Source organism: Hydra vulgaris, chromosome 06 (genome assembly GCF_038396675.1).
Source record: "Hydra vulgaris chromosome 06, alternate assembly HydraT2T_AEP".
Classification (NCBI taxonomy): Eukaryota; Metazoa; Cnidaria; class Hydrozoa; order Anthoathecata; family Hydridae; genus Hydra; species Hydra vulgaris.
This window is the reverse complement of record NC_088925.1, coordinates 1,027,501-1,048,805: the sequence shown is the minus strand read 5'-3', so window position 1 is coordinate 1,048,805 and position 21,305 is coordinate 1,027,501. Positions and strand designations below refer to the sequence as shown.

The 21,305-nt window shown below is 24.9% G+C and overlaps 1 protein-coding gene across 4 annotated transcripts in view; it reads right to left on the bottom strand.

The window, feature by feature from the left end:
* The window catches only part of LOC100212532 (titin), a 156,822-nt gene that overhangs the window by 105,260 nt on the left and 30,257 nt on the right, over positions 1-21,305 (bottom strand). For all 4 annotated transcript variants that reach the window (XM_065798922.1, XM_065798920.1, XM_065798919.1 and 1 more), the window contains 12 exons: positions 14,705-14,893; positions 14,029-14,313; positions 12,919-13,041; positions 12,337-12,522; positions 10,320-10,619; positions 7,519-8,270; positions 4,412-4,535; positions 3,341-3,904; positions 3,084-3,181; positions 2,878-2,944; positions 2,383-2,469; positions 570-704 (listed from right to left, as the gene is read on the bottom strand). In XM_065798922.1, coding sequence (XP_065654994.1) covers positions 570-704; positions 2,383-2,469; positions 2,878-2,944; positions 3,084-3,181; positions 3,341-3,904; positions 4,412-4,535; positions 7,519-8,270; positions 10,320-10,619; positions 12,337-12,522; positions 12,919-13,041; positions 14,029-14,313; positions 14,705-14,893 — 2,910 coding nt within the window. The remainder of the gene's footprint in view (positions 1-569; positions 705-2,382; positions 2,470-2,877; positions 2,945-3,083; positions 3,182-3,340; positions 3,905-4,411; positions 4,536-7,518; positions 8,271-10,319; positions 10,620-12,336; positions 12,523-12,918; positions 13,042-14,028; positions 14,314-14,704; positions 14,894-21,305) is intronic.

Here is a 21,305-nt window from a genome sequence, read left to right as displayed (position 1 = left end):
AAAAATCTAGAGAAAGATTTAAACTTTCAATGGTTAAAAACAAGTCGCGCTACTGAAATCTCAAAACCAAATACATTATTTTATTTTCAATTGTATAATTTTTTAGGATTTGGTAAAAAGTTATACAAATAAATATGATTTGCTGATTGTGGCAGAAAAAATACTATATCTTTAAAAAAAATTCCACAATGACGTCATATACTGAAACTACTATGAACTAAAGGTTCATGAAATAAATTAAGTCTGCAGATTGTATATATTATAAATAAATTTGCTAAGTGATTTTTTAGTAATTTTATTTTGCTCACCTTTTTTTGCTTTTATTATCTAAGAACACAATTTTCTAACATATTTTGTGCACTTTATTTCCTAAAATGTTTTAATTTTTAAAAATTCTTAAAATGTGCACTTTATGGTCAAAGCAAATATCATACCTATAATCTTTCAATTTTAAGTCTGCCTCTAGCGCAACAAAAAATTGTATATGACAAGGACATACAAAGATATGTACATGCAACATGCTGCCATATAAATTTGCTGTTTTTATGTTAAAAAAAAAAAAATTTCACCTGAGCTTTGGAAGAATCACTATTAGCATTTTGCATTTGGCAGACCAGATCTTCAAAAATAGAGCACACACACTTTAAATGTTCTTGTGGAGCCTGCAAATGCTCTTTTATTTGGCTTCTATGAACACTACAATCCTTAAAAAAAATAGTTTATACATATTTTTAATGAACAGAAAATACAGAAAATTAATAAGGTTCAACAAAAACTATTAAAGAATAATTTATTTACAGAAACATTACCCATCATGCTAGCCATGTTTGGTAAAAATTTGAATTTCAGAGTTTTTTTAATTTCATTTTTAAAAATGAAATATAAAAAAAATTGAGTATTTAAATTATAACAAAGAGCTCATGTACACTAAAAGCATCAACAAGGATACCATTTATGTGCAACAAGTCACTGGTATTTTGGATTGCACTTAATTTAATGTTCCCAGCAGCAGGCTTATCATGATAATTTTAATCATGACTTTTAGAACTTCACCAGCAGGCTTATCATGATGATCTTAACTATGACTTTTAGAACTTCACCAGCAGGCTTATTATGATGATTTTAACTACGACTTTTAGAACTTTTAGCATTTAGGTTAAAAACAGGATTTACAATATTTTGTAACTTGAAGCTAAGCTCTTTCTTTATATCTATCTACTATTGGTGTTCTTTGCATCTATATTTGAGTCAAATTCCCTCTAATATTTGCTCATCATAACAATAAATAATAATCATAATAATAAATAATAATAATCTAATAAATGTTCTTTACACTAAATGACTTGGCTCTAGTACAAGTGACCTACTGACATTAAAATTCAAAACTCTTCACTCTCTCAATCTTTTACCTGGAATTATTAAAAATAAATATAACTTTAAATGCTATTGTTCATTAGATAGAAGTGATAAGGCAATTTGGCATTTCAAAAAGCAATTGAAATAACAAGTATTTTTATAAAGTTTGTACATATGTACTCTTCATATGGTAATTCTGGAAAAGTTTTTAAAATGATAGAAACAGTTATTTCAAATTGCACTTTTAAATTCATTCTTGATGGACAACACTTTCCTTCATTTCTAGTAATGTCTAAGGTACCACAAGGTTCCATCCTTGGTCCCTGTTGTTTCTTATCTACATTATTACTATTTTTTTTATCAACATTATAAAACAGTGTAACCAATAAAGACAGCCAGTTTTGAATGTGATTGCTTTGGTGAAAGCTTAAGGCCAGTAGTGGCTGGTGAACTTGAACCCAAACAAAAAGTTATTTATTACTAACAATTATCTCAATAACCTTGTCCTTGATTGATGTCAACATAACATTTTATCAAAAAATCTGATCATTATAAAATACTGATCCGATTAATTACAAAGTTAGCATCTTCTAAGGCTTTCTCCATTAATTATAATTTTCTTTGCATTTTTCTTATTTTTAATTCCATTCTCTATATCTATAATCTCTAACCCATCTTTGTATGAAATACTGTTATCATATTTTGGGTAGTTCTTCAAAGCATTTTACATTAAATACAATTTATTCTAAATACAATTTACATACAAATAAATAGAAATTTACATACACGTCTATAAACATGTTATGTAGTTTAACATGCTGTAGTTTCCAAGCTGTCTCATAATCATAAGGTTCTATCATTTTTTCTTTTCTACAATTACTCTTATTTTAATTTAATTTGATCATCAGACTTAGGACAAAATGTTTGACCATTAGGCTTTAGGCAAATCTACGTTATATAATTTAACGTAAAAAGCAAATTTTATTAAACTAAACTTGATAATGCAAAAATTGTTAAAAAACTTACAGGAAAATACGAAATATTTGACAATGATTTTTCAACATCAGATTCTGTTTTAAGAAAATGAGAATACAGCTTTATGAATTTTCCAGCCTAGAACAAAAAGATTTTTAAAAATAGATTATCATGACAAAATTTAAGTGCAGATATTATCATGACCAGATTTTTCAGTTTATTTACTTGTACAATTTTATGATCAAACAGTAAACCAAACTAAATCTATTTTTAAATATAATGTATTTTATTTATACTTATAAAAGCTAGCTTTGATATTACACAACAAAAATAAAACTTTTATTTAGAAATACTTTAAAAAACAAAAAAGTAACATAAAACCTTCCAAAACCAAAAAAGTAAAACATTTCAAAAAAGTAAAACATTTCAAAAAAGTAAAACATTTCAAAAAAGTAAAACATTTCAAAAAAGTAAAACATTTCAAAAAAGTAAAACATTTCAAAAAAGTAAAACATTCTAAAACCAAGAAAGTAACATAAAGCTCACATGTTGAAAATAAGTGTCAATGATATCATCCAAACAAGTTGATGACTGAATACTTGGTCCAAAATTGCTTTTAAAAATGAAATATGTAACAATAAAAAATGCATGTAAATGGTAATAATGATATATAATGATTTTTTATAATACTGATAAAAATAAAAAAAGATCAAGAAAAAAAAAGGATTGAAAACAGTTTTCAAACAATTTACCTTGTTTGAAAGTTATGCAATTCTTTGATGTTACGAAATATAGCACTTTTGTTTTTTTGCAGTTTTAAAGGTGCCACTGATATTTTATCAAAATAATTCTAAAAACATTTATCAAATTATAAATCAAATTTTTAAAATAATTTTTCAATTGAAGTTTCATTTTTTAAAAACTCAAGTCAACAACCTCATTTTAATTCACAGGCATTTTTTTTTTCTTATTTTCTGTAAGAAATATTTCATAATAAAAAATATTTTACTTTTATTAAGCAATTTAGAATGTTGTTGTAGTTAGAATCTTCTTTTAAAAATTTGTTAACAAAATCGACATAACTAACACCTAACAGTGGTTTAACCAAATTATTACAATTTATGACTTCTCCTAATGGCTTTTCAGTGTAACATGATTGACTGTTATTCATTGGCAAAGAATTAGTTGAATCACAAGCTAAATTTTCAAGACCAACATCAGTTTTTATATTGTTAACAACATCAATTGCTGCATTTTCATGTAATTCATGTGGTTTCTCAACTTCATTAAGAATTGTTGGTTGCTCAAAGTAAACTTCACTTTGAAGTTTATTTTCAGAATGATCTATATGTTCATCATGAACTATATGCTTATGACTAACTTCCTCAAAGGTTTTGTGATCATCTGAGATTTTTTGAGAATCTTCTTCATTTTCTACCACATTAATATCTTCAGTATCTGAAAACACACCATCTAAACTCAGAATTAACTCTACCATAGAAGATGGGCGATCATCATTAATTTGAGCTCCACCTAACATAAGTAAGGAACCATTTGCCTTGAAATTAGGAATCTAAATTATAAGTATTGTTTTTACTATGAGTGCCTGCATGTATATGTGTGGTGTGTAGTGTGTGTATCTGTATATGTGTATGTGTGTGTGTTTGTGTGTGTGTTTGTGTGTGTGTATTTGTATACATATATATAATTAAATGAATAAAAACAATTTTTCAAGTTTCACACAACTCAGTAATCAAAACTCAAAGTTTTAACCTGTTGGTTAAAACTTTGAGTTTTAACCAACAGGTTAAAACTCAAAGTTTTAAAAGGTTAAAATCACCAGCTGTCAAATAGTATTCAATTGTTTTAAAGCTAACTGGCATGAAACTTAGCATTTCATAAAAAAAAGTGTTTTATCCATTTTATGAATAAAACACTTTTTATTTATGAATAAATTTACTGCTCCATCATTTAACAACATTAATGCAAATGAGTATGATTATTAATGAGCATTGTAATACAATAACTTAGTGTACATATATATATACACATATAATTATAAAAAAGTTTCAAATCTTACATGTCTAACAGATATAACTTTATTGTTGGCATCTTTGGCAAAGATTTCAAACTGTCTTAATGAGCTAGTTTGTAAATTCTCAGATTCTTGGAACATAATTTCTGGTTGATCAAAATTGTATTTTCTAGAGAGAAAAAAAACTATATCAACATACCTTATCTTAAGTACAATTGATAATTGCACCAAGCATGTTATAAAAAGCGGAAAACCAAAATGTTTTAAATGCAATTGAGAAATTCCAAAATATTTTTAATGTAATTGATAATTGCACCAAGCATGTTAAAAACAGTGGAAAAACTAAAACATTAATAAAGTACAACACTGCAACAAAATAAAAATGCTTTTAATAATATCTGATAAATATTAAAGGATAATTAGATATAAAATTAAATACAAAATTAAATATAATATTATTAAATATATACTATTAAATAAATAAATTTAATATATTAGTATTAAATATAATTTAATATTTAATTTAGATGTTAAAATATATAATTAACATTAGTTACTAAAATTAGAACTAATTCAGTGCAAAAAGAATGTAAAACTGATGCTTAAAACATTTGTGGGTTTTAATCTGATTTTAAATGAATTATTTTGATAACAATGCTTAATTTTTAACATTTAACAACAAAAAAATCTATTTAAAAAAAAATAATAATAAATTTAAAACTTAAACAATAAAACTTGTTAGAATACCCTCAATTTAGCTTTAGTAATTAAATTCAATTTGATACACAAATTATTATGTGGAGAAATGAGAAAAACATAGGTAAATAAAAAAAAATATTTCAAAAACGTTTTTAACAGAAAAAATAATATTTACTTATCATAAAAAAGTGTTTACATAATTTCCATGTATATTTGATTTCAAAGTAATAGATCAAAGTAAAATTAAAACAAAGTAAACAAACAAAGGATTTTTTTATTTTCAAATGTGTAAAAGACAGAACAAAAAAATGTGAATTGTACAAGTTTTTGAAAGAAATTTAAAAAAAAAAAAAAAAAAAAAAAAAAACTATAAATGAAAATAATTAATATTAAAGATGTTATGATTATAAATATTTTAGTTACATTTAAATTGTATAAATATAAATATTTTAGTTATATTTAAATTGTATAAATATAAATATTTATAATATTATAATTATAATACAATTAAACTTTATTATAATCAAGAATTAAAGATGTTATGATTATAAATATTTTATATATAATATATTAAACTAAAACTTTATTATAATCAAGAATTAAAGATGTTGTGATTATAAATATTTTAGTTATATTTAAATTGTATAAATATAAATATTTTAGTTATATTTAAATTGTATAAATATAAATATTTATAATATTATAATTATAATACAATTAAACTAAAACTTTATTATAATCAAGAATAACCAAGTATCCAAGTAAAAAGTATCTAAGCTGAATCAAAACACCACAATATCAAGCAATTGATAGTGAAAAAACACACAATAGTATTTATTTATTTATCAATAGCAATAAAATTAGGAATTAAAATATTAAAATTGTTTTTTATAAATTTAATCATTTACATATTTAATTAAAAAAAAAAACTTCAAAATACTGACCTTTTGAAAAACGTAAAAATACTTGCTAAGTTCGAGTGCATATACTAGGTAAATTTGAATGCAACAGAAGTGAAAATAAATTTGAATGAGAAGTGAAAATACATCAAAATGATGTATAAGCTGCAGAATGCTTTCTAACTTAAATTAAAAGAAATTATATACCACTCAACCTTTGTGGTAAGCAAATTCACAAAATGAAGTAAAAAATATAACCTTTTTTCTTAAAAAGGTCAGTTTGGAAGCCACAGAAATTCAAACATCACCTGCTTCTTAACATTAGGGTTACTAGCAGTTTTATTATCAACATTTTAATTTAACAATTTTCTTTGATAAGCATAGTGTTTATATATATATATATATATATATATATATATATATATATATATATATATATATATATATATATAATGAATATATTAAAAAAAAGATAACTTTCAGATATAAACTTTAAAATTGGGTATGTATATGCTTATATCAAACAAAGATGCTTTGCAAATATTACAGTACTTAGAGCCTAGAAATAAAAATACCCTAAAGCTTGAGCCCTTCAATCTCAAATAGGGCAATGACCCAAGAGCTTGAGCCCTTCCATTTCAAATAAGGCAATGACCTTAAAGCTTGAGCCCTTTAATCTCAAATAAGGCAATGACATTAAAGCTTGAGCCCTTCTATCTCAAATAAGGCAATGACCTTAAAGCTTGAGCCCTTTAATCTCAAATAAGGCAATGACACTAAAGCTTGAGCTCTTCTATCTTAATTAAGGCAATGACTCTGCACTAGTTTTTTATTAAAGGAGAAAAAGTCTCCTTAAATAAAAATTGAAATCTTTAACTATCAAAGAAAAAATTTCAAATCAAATTTAGAAAAACAACTGTCTTTAAGAAATCAAAACATCATAGCACTGATTTATGACAACATTTACAACACTTATACAAATATTTACAACATTCAAATTAGAAACCATAACATCCATTTTAGAAATCATAACACCCTCATCAAAAATATCAGTAGCACCCATTTATGATAACATTTACAACACCTATATAAAAATTTACAACACCCACATTAGAAATCATAACATCCATTTTAAAAATCACAACACCCATATCAAAAATATCATTTATTAGTTAAACAAGTATTGAACTGAATTTACTGTTGTTGTTTTGCTTATGTTATTGGACTTGAAACACAGTAAAATGTTTTTTAGAAAGCAATTTCATTTTTAAAATGCTAAAGAAACAGCAATTTTTTCAGCATTTTAAAATTTAATTTGAAAAAAAATTCTTACTTTTTCCCTAAGAAGTTCTCACTCAGAAAAAATTAACAGGATTTAATTGATTATTAATTAATTTTGAACCAACTAACTCTCCTTAAAATATATTTTTTAAATTTTTGTTCACTTTATTGTGCTTCTCTGGCAGAAACTTGGTGCAAATAAGAATTGAACTTGTATTTAAATAAAAGTTAAAAACATTTTTAGTCTAAATAGAGATTAAAAAAAAATTTTACGCTTCATCATTGAAAATGCTACTTTCCACTGCTTTGCAGATGTTTTCGTTAGTTTTCTGTAACTTTATATTGCAATCAGCATCATAAGATTCTTTGTTCATTTTACTTGTTGAAGTCACTGAAACACAAACATTATCCGGTTCTATATTTGCTAACATTAAACGCTCTGGTAGATCTTCTTTATTATCAATGTGAACAATCTCAACCTCTGTTTTAAACTCTTGCTTTAGATGTGTGGTGACTTGTTTAGTTGTTGTAACCAGTGTTTTATTAATTGTGTAAGTTAATCCTTTTTCATCTACTGATGCAGTAGGAGGGTGAGACTCAACATTATAATCAGTCTTTACTGAGACTTCCATCTGAAACATATCAGGATCAATACAACTTTGATCTAATGGTTTAATAGTACCAAAAGCAGATAAGTCTTTATTATTTTGTTTAGACAGTTGATTTAGTTCAGCTTGAATAAGAGGAGAAAGATGCTGCTGAATATTTGAAGGTACAGTGTTGTTACTAGAAACATTCACCAACAACTTTGGCTGATCACTTATCATACTTTGAAAGCTATCTGAATAGGTAATATTTCTGGCTGCTGAAGAATAATTGTTCACAATAAAGCTTGAATTACCTTTTTGTTTTTGCATGCTCTGTTGTATTCCCGTTTTTAAAATACTTCGCTCATGTAATTTATATTCTTCTATATCATTTTGCTCATCAGGAAACTCAGTAAGAAAAAATTCTGCATCAGGTCCCTTAAAATAAGATTTAACACAAAAATAATAAATTTGTTGAATAATAATAGTATAAATAATACAAAAAATATTATCAATAATATAAAATCATTATCAACAATATAAAATTACTAACAATAATATAAAAATATTAACAATAATATAAAAACATTACCAATAATATAAAATTATTAACAATAGTATAAAAATGCTAAAATTTATATTAAAAAATTAGAAATTATATAAAATTATTAACAATAGTATAAAAATGCTAAAATTTATATTAAAAAATTAGAAATTATATAAAATTATTAACAATAGTATAGAAATGCTAAAATTTATATTAAAAAATTAGAAATTATATAAAATTATTAACAATAGTATAAAAATGCTAAAATTTATATTAAAAAATTAGAAATTATATAAAATTATTAACAATAGTATAAAAATGCTAAAATTTATATTAAAAAATTAGAAATTATATAAAATTATTAACAATTATATAAAAATATGAACAATAATATAAAATTATTATTATTATAAAAATATTAAATAATATTAAAAGATATGATATTACCGATTTTGTCAAGTATATAAAATATATTACCACCATGTCATATATATAAAAGATATTACCCATTTTGTCAAGTTTTAAAATCTATTAACTTCTAAACTTTAAACTTTTATAAACTAAGGTTTAATAATGTAAGTGCAAACATTTTGTTTAAGCCATTGTTAATGCATACAAGTAAGTCATTGTTATTACATACAGTAGAAACAAAATTGTGAAAGTTTTCCACATGGCAGCATATAAAAGTTATTTTAAAAAACTACTTTTTTTTGTACATTTATATATATATATATATATATATATATATATATATATATATATATATATATATATATATATATATATATATGTATATATATATATATATATATATATTATATATATGTATATATATATATATATATATATATATATATTATATATATGTATATATATATATATATTATGTATATATATATATATATATATATATATATATTATGTATATATATATATATATATATATATATATATATATACATATATATATATATATATATATATATATATACATATATATATATATATATATATATATATATATATATATATATGTATATATATATATATATATATATATATATATTATATATATGTATATATATATATATATATATATATATATATATATATTATATATATGTATATATATATATATATTATGTATATATATATATATATATATATATATATATATTATGTATATATATATATATATATATATATATATATATATATATATATATATATATATATATATATACATATATATATATATATATATATATATATATATATATATATACATATATATATATATATATATATATAATATATATATACATATATATATATATATATATATATATATATATATATATATATATATATATATATATATATATATATACATATATATAATAACAGATAAAAAATGCACAAAATTTAATATTATAACATTAGCAAAAGTTAGTATTATAACATTAGCAAGAGGTTCCGAGTTTGATTCCCACCACGTCCCTGGTAGTACCACACTCAACTTGCTTCTCCGCACAGTGGCCTTGTTCGTCAAGGTTCGTGTTTCGGAGTTAGAGAGTTGAGAGAGGGTTATAACCACAATTGAGCAACCTCCTCGTCTGTAGTGGCCTTCTGGGCCTTGGGGAGGTGAACTAACAAAAAAAAAGCTTATAATCTCTCTCTCTACATTAAAAAATGTAAAAAAAACTCATTTGAAAGGTCAATTTGACTGAATATTCAAACAAGTTTTTTAAATATAATTTTCTTAAGTCTAATAGTAAAAACAAGATAGAGAGAGATAGAGAAAAAGAGAGCAAGAAAGAGAGGGCAAGAGAGAGCAAGAAAGAGAGGGCAAGAGAGAGAGTGAGAGTATTGTTTCAAATTAAAATTGTTCTTAACTAAAACTTTAACTTTTATACAGTTTTTTTTTTTAAATAACTTACTAGTTCTTTTAATTTGACAATTTGACCTTCCATGTCATTTAGTAATTGCTGAAGACGATGATTAATTTTCTCTTGGCTTTCATTGAGTAGTTGAGCACGCAGTTTAACATCTCTATAATCAAGTTGCACAGCCAATTGCAATAAGTGAGCAAGTCTCAATTGTTGAATTTCAACACCAGAAAACTGGAAATTTTCAATAAGATCTATAAGTTCTCGAAAATCTTTTTCAGTTGCACAGCGCCTAGCACCGCCTCTTGTGGTCTTTAAAAACTGATAACTATCCTGAAGCCAAGTTTCTACCTAAAATGTATTATAGCTATTAAATAAATGATGCAGTAGAAGAATATATGTCAAAAAGTATTAACTTCCTTAACCCAACTTCTTCCCCAGTCTCATTCTCCAGCATACCCAGCTTAAGAATGTTTAAAAAAAGTATTATAAACACATTATTAAAAAATAACTATTATTACATGGAAGACTTTAAATGAAATAGAAATAACAAGTATTAAAATTAAAAAAACTGCATAAAGTAAGAAATGCAGGAATGTTTACAATCATAAACTCAATCATAAAAACATCAACTCAAAGTTAAACAATAATACTGAGTTCGGTTTAAAACTGTTGCCAAATTAAAATTTAAATATTTTCTGTTAATAATGAATGCAACTTAAATGTATTACCAAAACTTATATTCTACAAGTGCTAAAAGCTCAAAGAGAATATACAGTGGCAATAAGTCCTGGTCTTTTCTACTTTTATTCATAGTTATATGTAGCTTAGTCCTTTTTTATTCTAAATGAATCATTGTAATAGTCTGTAATAAAAAATAAATTACATCAAAAAACAATTTACCTTATATTTTGATGTAACATTAACCCTGCAGTTTTGATGTAACCTTAACCCTGCAGTTTTGATGTAACCTTAACCCTGTAGTTCTGATATAACTTTAACCCTGTAGTTCTGATTTAATTTTAACCCTGTAGTTCTGATGTAACCCTAACTTTTTATTTTTTTCTTTTACTTTTGTTTTATTCACGGTTTTACAAATGATTCTAACCAATCTTTCATTATATATACAGATTCATTGATATTGACATTACCTGCCAATCTTTGGCAGGTAATATTGATAATCTTTTACAATTCACTAATTACTAATAAAAAAGCATATAAAGTAACAAATAATAGGAATGAAAAAAAGTTCAAACGTTTTTTTATCTTACTCTGAAATATTATCTTTATATGTGTGCATGTATATGTATATATATATATATATATATATATATATAACTCTATATATATATATATATATATATATATATATATATATATATAATATATATATATATATATATATATATATATATATATATATATATATATATATATATATATATATATATTTAAACAACTTTAAAAAGTATTCTACACAATAGAGTGCTCAATGTTCTTAAAAGAACAGAGCAATTATATATTAGTAGAAAATCACTTAACTAAATTTTTTTCCATTTGACACTGTGTTTCATCAACAAACATTCATCAGAAATCCAGATTTCTGATGAATCTTTGTGGATGAAACACTGTGTCAAATGGAAAAAAATTTAGTTAAGTGATTTTCTACTAATATATATATATATATATATATATATATATATATATATATATATATATATATATATATATATATATATATATATATATTTATATATATATATATATATATTTATTTATATATATATATATATATATATATATATATATATATATATATATATATATATATATATATATATATATATATATATATATGACCTCAAAACAACCCCAAATAAAGAAAAATTAAACTTTTTTTTTGCTAAACTATCAGGCACCTCTTGATACCACAAATATTGATGACCCATTTCATGGGTTGTTTCTTTTGCGTAATAATAGTACTAATAATAATACTAATAACAGTAATAACAATAATATTAGATAAATAAAATTTAAAAAAATAATAAGGCAATAATAAGAACAATACCTGATCACAAACTTGATAAAACCTTACAGCCGTATTTAAAATTGTTCGATGGTTCTCCATCATTTGTCCAAGTTTTCCCCAAAGTTTTTCCAACAGTACTTTTTTTTTTTCTATTTGACCATATTCTGGATGAGTGGCGCTTATAAATACATTAGTGCGTAAAATGTTGATTTGCTGCTCTGTTTTCTTTGTTAATAAAACAAAAACACTCATTAATTTTTATAAAAAAATGTTTAAAAGAAAATCATTAATTTAATGTTTTTTTATTTTTTATTATATCTTAAATATATTATTATATTTCCTGTTATATCTCCATTATACACCTATGTACTTTATTGACATTATATTAAGATTATAATATCTTGACGAAAAAAATTTATTATTTATTTTGATTAGTATAATTTTAAATTGATGCTCAATTAACAAAAACCAAAAAACAATATGGGTTTTTTAACTCAAAAATAAAAGGCATTTTTGATCCTTAAGAATTTCTTACCCAAAAAAAGTTTTTAGCATTGTAGTGATTTCAACCCTAAAACAAGTTGTTAACTTATTCCAATAAAAAAAAAAAGAAATTTTTACTTTTATTTCATCATGAAACTGATCTGATTCTTGACAGAGTGTTACTGCAGATATTAGAGAATCACCAAATTTATTACTAAAGTTTAAGATCTGACGAATATGTTCTTCAGTTGCCAACATAACCTAATAAACAGTTAGTACAAAAAAATATGACCAATAAATTTGTTACATTTTTGCAGTTTGTGCTGCATCAGTTGCACTTTTTTAAAAATCGAATTATTAAATCATAAAACTGTGGCTAACTTTTTCTAGCAAATGTTATCAAATTAAAAACTTTTTTTAAATAATTAAATTATTTTAATTAAAAGCATTTAAATTACAAGAAACAATTCAAATCAATTAAAAACTTTTTCAAATTTTCTTTTTTGCTATTTTTTTATATAACTTATTTTACTTATTTTTGAACATATTTTATATTTTTATTTTTTATTTTTATTTTATATTTTTATTATTTTTGAACATCATATTTTATATTTTTATTATTTATTTTTATTTTTATTTTATACTTTTATTATTTTTGAACATCATATTTTATATTTTTGCTATTTTTGAACATCATATTTTATATTTTTATTATTTTTTAACATAATATTTTATATTTTTATTATTTTTGAACATCATATTTTATATTTGTATTATTTATTTTTATTTTTATTTTATACTTTTATTATTCTTGAACATCATATTTTATATTTTTGCTATTTTTGAACATCATATTTTATATTTTTGCTATTTTTGAACATCATATTTTATATTTTAATTATTTTTGAACATCATATTTTATATTTTTATTATTTATTTTTATTTTTATTTTATACTTTTATTATTTATTTTTATTTTATACTTTTATTATTTTTGAACATCGTATTTTATATTTTTATTATCTATTTTTATTTTTATTTTATATTTCTATTATTTTTGAACATCATATTTTATATTTTTATTATTTTTGAACATCATATTTTATATTTTTATTATTTTGCATATAATAAATAAATAAAAAAGGAAAATTATCATTAATTAAAAACTATGACTTTTGCTGCTATATATTATTTGGCTGTTTATTATTCTAATATTGCAAATAATAAATAAAACTGTAAGAAAAAATACTTCAAATAATTCTTGCAGAAATATTAAAAATTGCAAATCATTATCTTCTGTATTCTTTTCCTCTGATGACTTAACTCCATCCAAAATAATAACACTAGGTGTTATCTCAGTTGGCTCAAAAAACTCTAAGATAAAATGACTACTTTGAATGGTTTGAGAAAAAAGTTGTTCAAAAGTATTAAAAGCCATAGAGTGATCTTTAAGTTTATACTGCGCTGAAGCTACTGTCCTTGGTAAAACGCCATACAAATAATCTTGAAATAATTCATTCATATAGGTAACGAACTAAAATATAGAAGTTATGGTATATAACTATCTTGGAATAATTTATTCATATAGGTAACCAACTAAAATATAAATCATTTCAAGATTTAAAAGATTTAAAATGATAAAAGTAATCAAGTATATGAGGGAAGGTAACTAAGGTAACTAGAATATAAAACAAATAAACTATTTGTAATAAAATTTACTTAAAACAAATATTTTGAAATCTGACTTACTGAAAAACAAGTCTACTGAAAACCGATTTTCTGAAAAAAAAATCTACTAAAATCTGACTTACTGAAAGAAAAAAAAATTTTAATGCAATTTATTGAGGAAAAATCTACTGAAAAGTGACTTATATTAAAACTCTTGTTATTTAATCCATAAAAATTTTATTGAGAAAATAAAATACCTTCTCAACAGATGTATAGAATGTAGAATACATGGCATGCAAAACTTCATACTTGCTCAGCTTGGTTTTGAGCTTCTGATGAGTCAGCGTTAAATGATTTGTTGTAGACTCATTGCATAGTTTAGACTTACTATCGCTTTGTAACTTGGATTCTTCTTTGATAATGTTTTCAATCTCTCCACTTGCAATCTAGTTCAGAAAGTATGTTAGAAATAAATAATTTTTTTAAAAAGGTAAAAAATTTTAAAAGATATATATATATATATATATATATATATATATATATATATATATATATATATATACATATATATATATATATATATATATATATATATATATATATATATATATATATATATATATATATATATTGGCTTGGTTAAAATATATTTTTTTTTAATTTGAGAACTTGTGGCTGAAATGCAAATATTTTATGAAATTTTTTTTTTGTCTATATACTAATTACTAAAGCACAATATTCACAAATATAGATAAAATTTAGTTAAGCAATTTTTAATGTACCTTTGATTTGAGAGCTGCAAAAAAATGTTCCAACAATCCCAGCTATTAAGGCTTGAACATGAAACATGAACATAACCCCGCTATTGAGGCAAATTGAAACAATCAATTGGGTTAGCCAAATCATAATTTTTTTTTTTTTTGTTAATTCACCTCCCCAAGGCCTAGAAGACCACTACAGACAAGGATGCTACTTAATTGTAGTTATAACCTTCTCTCAACTCTATAACTCCGAAACATGAACCTTGACAAACAAGGCCGCTGTGCGGAAAAACAAGTAAAGCGCAGTACTGCCAGGAATGTGATGGGGATCGAACTCGGAACCTCTCGCTTTAGAAGCGAGCGCTCTACCACTACACCACTACCGCATTACCACATATGAAACTATAAATATGGCATGCACTACCATATATGAAAGTATAAATATGGCATGTTTAATAATATTTAATAATAATAAATGCACTTTGCACTTTTACATGACAAAATTGTTCTATATATATTAGTGATGTTTCGATTAGTGATGTCTTAATTATTTGACCAGTACAACCAATATCTGTATCTGTTTATTTTTAAATGATTTGCTGATTTTCCACTTCATAGATTATTTATATATTTTTTAATATATTATATCTCATATTTTTTTAAATAAAAGTGTTTAAATCAAGTTTGGATCCAAATATTTGTTTACCAGGTAATAGTTCTACACTTTAACATGCTCTTATTTTTTAGAAAAACCTACACAATTTAATAAATTTGGCTTTTACATTTTTGAATATTTTAGCAATTGGTTAATTCATTGGTATTGGCATCAACATTGGCCACAAAACATAAACATTTTAAGGAACACAAAACATTTTTTGTCCATCAGCATTGGTACCATGCATGCAGTGTTATTCTCGTTAACAAAAACGAAAATGTGTCGTTAATGAACCGTTTTTCTAAAACTAAAACCAAAACGAAAAAAAAATTTTTTATTAAAATTAAACTAAAACGAAAATAAATTTGAAAACTAAAACTAAACTAAAACTAAAAAAATTTTATAAAAAACGAAACAAAAACTAAAACGAAAGACTTATAAAAACGAGAATGATAAAAGTGCGGTTTTCATTTCCAGCCGTCAATGGTCAAATCATGCACCGTTTACGATTCCAGGGACCTTATGTATATGCTAAATACTCTATCAGACGCAGGCGCTGTAATGAGATCTGATGCTTGTGGGATCACTATTGCTGATACAACCACAGCATACTATATTGCGATACAGCTTCACGCGCGCGCGTTTTTCAATAGTGAAGAACTCTGCAAAGTCATGCAGTGCAACCGCACCGGCTCTTTACGTCAATAATTGCGTTGTAACAAATATTAATAAAGTATAACTGTATAAAGACTATATAGGCGCCATATGGCTTATTTATTCATGCAGTTCTCCACCGAAAGGCATGTCTTTTACACGATTGTCTCCATTTTTTTCTTTCTCCAACTCTTTTCTTAATTACTTCATAACTTGCGTTCATAAGGATGCAATCCAACATCTGCATCCGAGGCCGTCCTGGGTATTTTTTGCCTTTCATTCTCCCCTCTACCAATGTTACTCTTCACAAGTTAATTACCAGGTATTATATGTGTCCAATAGAGAGTGACACAGGAACGGTAATAGCGCTTTTTCCACGGTTACCGCGGTAATTACCGCAGTTATGGTATTAATTCCACGGTAATAACACGGTAACGGTAAAAATGTAAACACTTTTCCACAGTAACGGTATTGAAACTTAAGTTTTAAACAGTAGTTGAGTGAACTAATTATTTTTAAAATGTTACAATTATCTGGGCGTCACAAAGAAAGCATTATTTGGGACTATTTCAATTATGACGAGTCGATGGGTAAATCAATTTGCCGCATTCAAATATCAAATAACACAGTTTGCAATGTTAAATTAAAAGGCCAAAATCCTTCCAACTTGAAAACACATTTAAAAGCAAAACATAAGGAAATATATAAAGATTTTGAAGTAAAAGATGATAGAAAAAAAGCAGAATCTTGCAAGAAAAAAGTTGTAACTGTGGGTAAGTCCGCATCTGAATCTGTGACATCAGTTAGTAAAATTCAAACAAAATTGAACAAGTTTTATAATGAAAAGCAATGGACAGCAAGCAATACCAATCAACAGTGGTTACAAGCAGCAGTAACAAAATATTTTTCATGTTGCATGGATCCAGTATCGAGAGCCAGTGATCCGACTTTTATTGATTTATTGAAAGAGTTTCAGCCAAAATTTAAATGCCCAGGTGCAAAAAAAGTTATGCAATTACTAACACAGAAAAAAAAATTAGGATCAGAGATTGTAATGAAACTTATCAATGAAACAAGAAAAATTACAATATGTTTAGATATTTGGACAAAAAAAGCTTTAACGGCATCATTTTTGGGCATATCCGGATGTTTCTTTTCTGAGACAAAGCAAATGCCGGTGCATGCTTTTCTTGCTTTACATGCAATACAACATCCACATACAGGAGAAATGGTAGCAGAATGTTTTACGCGTACTCTCGAAAATTGGTTAATACCTGCTGAGAAAGTTTTTTTGATAATCAGTGATAATGGATCTAATATGGTGAAGCTTATGAACGCAGCTGCTGCTTATGCATCTAAAGCTTATGAACGCAGCTGCTGATACTAAGGGTAAAGAAGAAGAAGACGAAGAAAACAATAGTGAGACTACAGAATTTAGAGCACAAGAAGATGAAGCCACAAGTGAACTTAGTGAAGATGATGATGAAAGTGACTCAATTGAAGAGCAACAAGAACATGACGAAATAGAAAATGATCCAGTTACAAATATACTTGACTCAATACCATATAATAGAATGGCCTGCCTGTCACATTCATTGCAGTTTGTGATGAAAGAGATTGATAAACAGCCAGCATATAACCAAGTAATGACAAAAGCTCGAGCACTTGTGAAGAAAGTTAAAAAGTCATCAAGTATTGTTCAGAAACTACTAAACAAAACTAAAAAAGTGTTGATTACAAGTTGTCTAACACGCTGGAATAGTTCTTTACTAATGTTAAACCGATTGTTAGAACTTAAATCAACATTAAATCAAATTCTAGATGAAGAAAGAATTGATAGTTTGTTGGCAAACGAATGGTCTACCATTGATGCTATATGTAAGATTTTGGAACCCTTCGCAGTTGACACGAACATTCTGCAAGCTAATTGTATGGCATTGTCAAGCATAGTTCCTGCAATTATGAATTTAGAAACTCACTTAGAACATGTAACAGGGTATAAGCAGTTATTTGTCAACATGTTGAAATCTTTACGAACATGTTTTGCTGTTATTATAGATCCTGAAACACAAGATTTTAATCCAGTGCCAGCATCAGCTACATTATTAGATCCAACATTACCTGCTGCGTTACTACTACCTGGTAAAGAAAACTTGTTTGCAGCAGCTAGAAGATTTATACTGCATCAGGTACTATAAACCAAATGTTTAATTTATTTTTTATCACTTACTTTATAATTTATCAATAAAAATGCTATACTTTATTAATTATATAGTATGTACCTGAAAATTTTGATTTCTCAAATTGCTATTTGCTATTGTACTAATACAATTAAATTCAACAGATTTCGCTCCAATCCCTTTATTCGTTTATTTATTCATATCACATATTTATTATCATCAGTTGAGTTCTTACAAATCAACAGTATACAATCTTATATACTTATGGTGAATCAATAAACAATAAAAAGTTGAAGTCACTGATCTGCAGAGTATATTGTGTTACTGTCTAGCTGAATAAAGAAAATATTTCTAGCTGAATAAAGAAAATTTTTCTATAATATTTCTAATTATGGTATTGTATATATTTGTTATGTATTTATATAAAATAATGTTTAACTGTTTGCAACTGTCAAATAATAGATATCAACTACAGTTTGAAAAAACGTCTTTCTTGGAAACCACATATCAAATCCATTGCAAAATTAGCATCTGCTAAGGTTGCATCTCTTTATCGTGCTCGCCACTTTCTTACTCCTGAATCTATTCTTTATCTCTATAAGTCTCTAATCCGTCCTTGCAAAGGCGCATTGTAAACATAGTTATGTATTTATATAAAATAATGTTTAACTGTTTGTAACTGTCATGTCAGCGTAGTCGTGATTTTTTTTAGATTACTCTTTTGCCATACAATTGTGATCAATATCATGTTCAGCCAGGCCCAGAAAATCAAACTGAGCATGAAGGCAGTAGTAGGATCGATTATGCTCACACTCCAGCTGATAGCTATCAGTTACCAGAAGTTCAAAATGACCAATTGGATATGGGGGCTATTGTTTCAACTTCAACTGGTGCCAATGCCACTAGGCCCACATCTGACTTGCTATCTGAGCCACCTCCTAAGCTGTTTGATTGGCAAAATAAACATTGTTAGAGTCAATGATAATAGGTAGTTACTAGATAGTAAAGATTTTTTAAAAGTAGACATAATTAAATGACATAGGCTATGCATTTATAATAATATTCTATTTTTTAATTGTTGATTATTAGTTGAAATTTTAAAATCAATAAATAATTAAGTGTTTTAATAACATTAATACATTTGTTTATATACATAGCAAAATAAGAATATTAGAAGAATTAGAATAATAGATTGCAGTAGGCTAGCTGTTCAGTCATAGAATACAGGTAGTACAATATACTACCTGTATTCTATGACTGAACAGCTAGCCTACTGCAATCTATTTATTTTGTTGTTTGTACAATCTTTGCAGACAAAATTCATCCACCAGCCGAGTGTCAACTGTACATGCTATGCAAGCAGCTTGCGAAACAGAACTGTTGCGTTATCAAATGGAAATTCATACTTCAACTATTTGCAATAAATATAAAGGCAATCGCGGTGCTATCAACTTTTGGATTGAACGCAAAACGACTTATCCTATACTAGCACCACTAGCACTTGATTTAATGTCAGCTCCTGCCAGTGAAGCATACGCTGAGAGAATATTTTCGCAAAAGAAACAGAATGTCAACATCATTGGAAACAAGAGTTTTTCTCAAGCTTTACAATAATCTAATTTCTTAATCTAAGTAATAAAAATCCATTATTTGTTAGATTATTCATGAACCCTATTTAGCTCATGTATGCTTCATAGGCACTCTAGGCAGGAGCTGATATTATGTCAAGACTAATGTTTATTTCAATAAATTATGTTACAAATAAAGAATAGTTAACCATTTCTGGGAAAATTTTATTGTGAAACATTATTGTAACCAACATTATGTCTAAGTCTTATAGTTTATACATCATAAATCTAATTCCAACAATATTTATTTTATACTACAATTATATTTTATTGATTAAAGTTTTAGCGGGGTATTGTACATTCTCTTTTAAAGAATTTTATATCCACTTTCGATTATCGAATAAGATTTTATTATAAAATATTGAGCAATGATTATCAATACTGTTAACTTTGTTAAGTATATCTGAACTGTTACACTAACTTACACACTTTACAAAATATAGGCTAGCTTATATAAAATTACATTGATCAAAAAAGAACGAACATAAAATGTTTAAAAAAACAATACTGAAAAGTTTTAAAAACGAAAACTGAAGTAAAATTGGTTTTTTAAAACTAAAACTAAAAAATTTCAATAAAAACGAAAACTAAAACTAAAATGATTTTAAAAACAAAAACTAAAACAAGAACTAAAAAGAATAAACAAAAACGAAATAAAAACTAAAACTAAAATGAGTTCTGAAAAGAAAACTAAAACTGAAACTAAAAAATTTAATAAAAACAAAATAAAAACTAAAACTAAAAAAATTTTTAAAACTAGAATAACACTGCATGCATGTTATATATATGTTAATGTTGTATTAATAATAACAAACAGTTTTAGAATAAAATGCATTTTTCTAAAAACATTGAAGATATCTAGAAAATTAGATGAGATTAAAACAAACACTAGATTATAGGATACATTTACAATACATAGATACAGTTCATGTGCCTATTTGCTGCCTTGGAAAAAAGATAAAAGGCAGCAGAAGAACAAC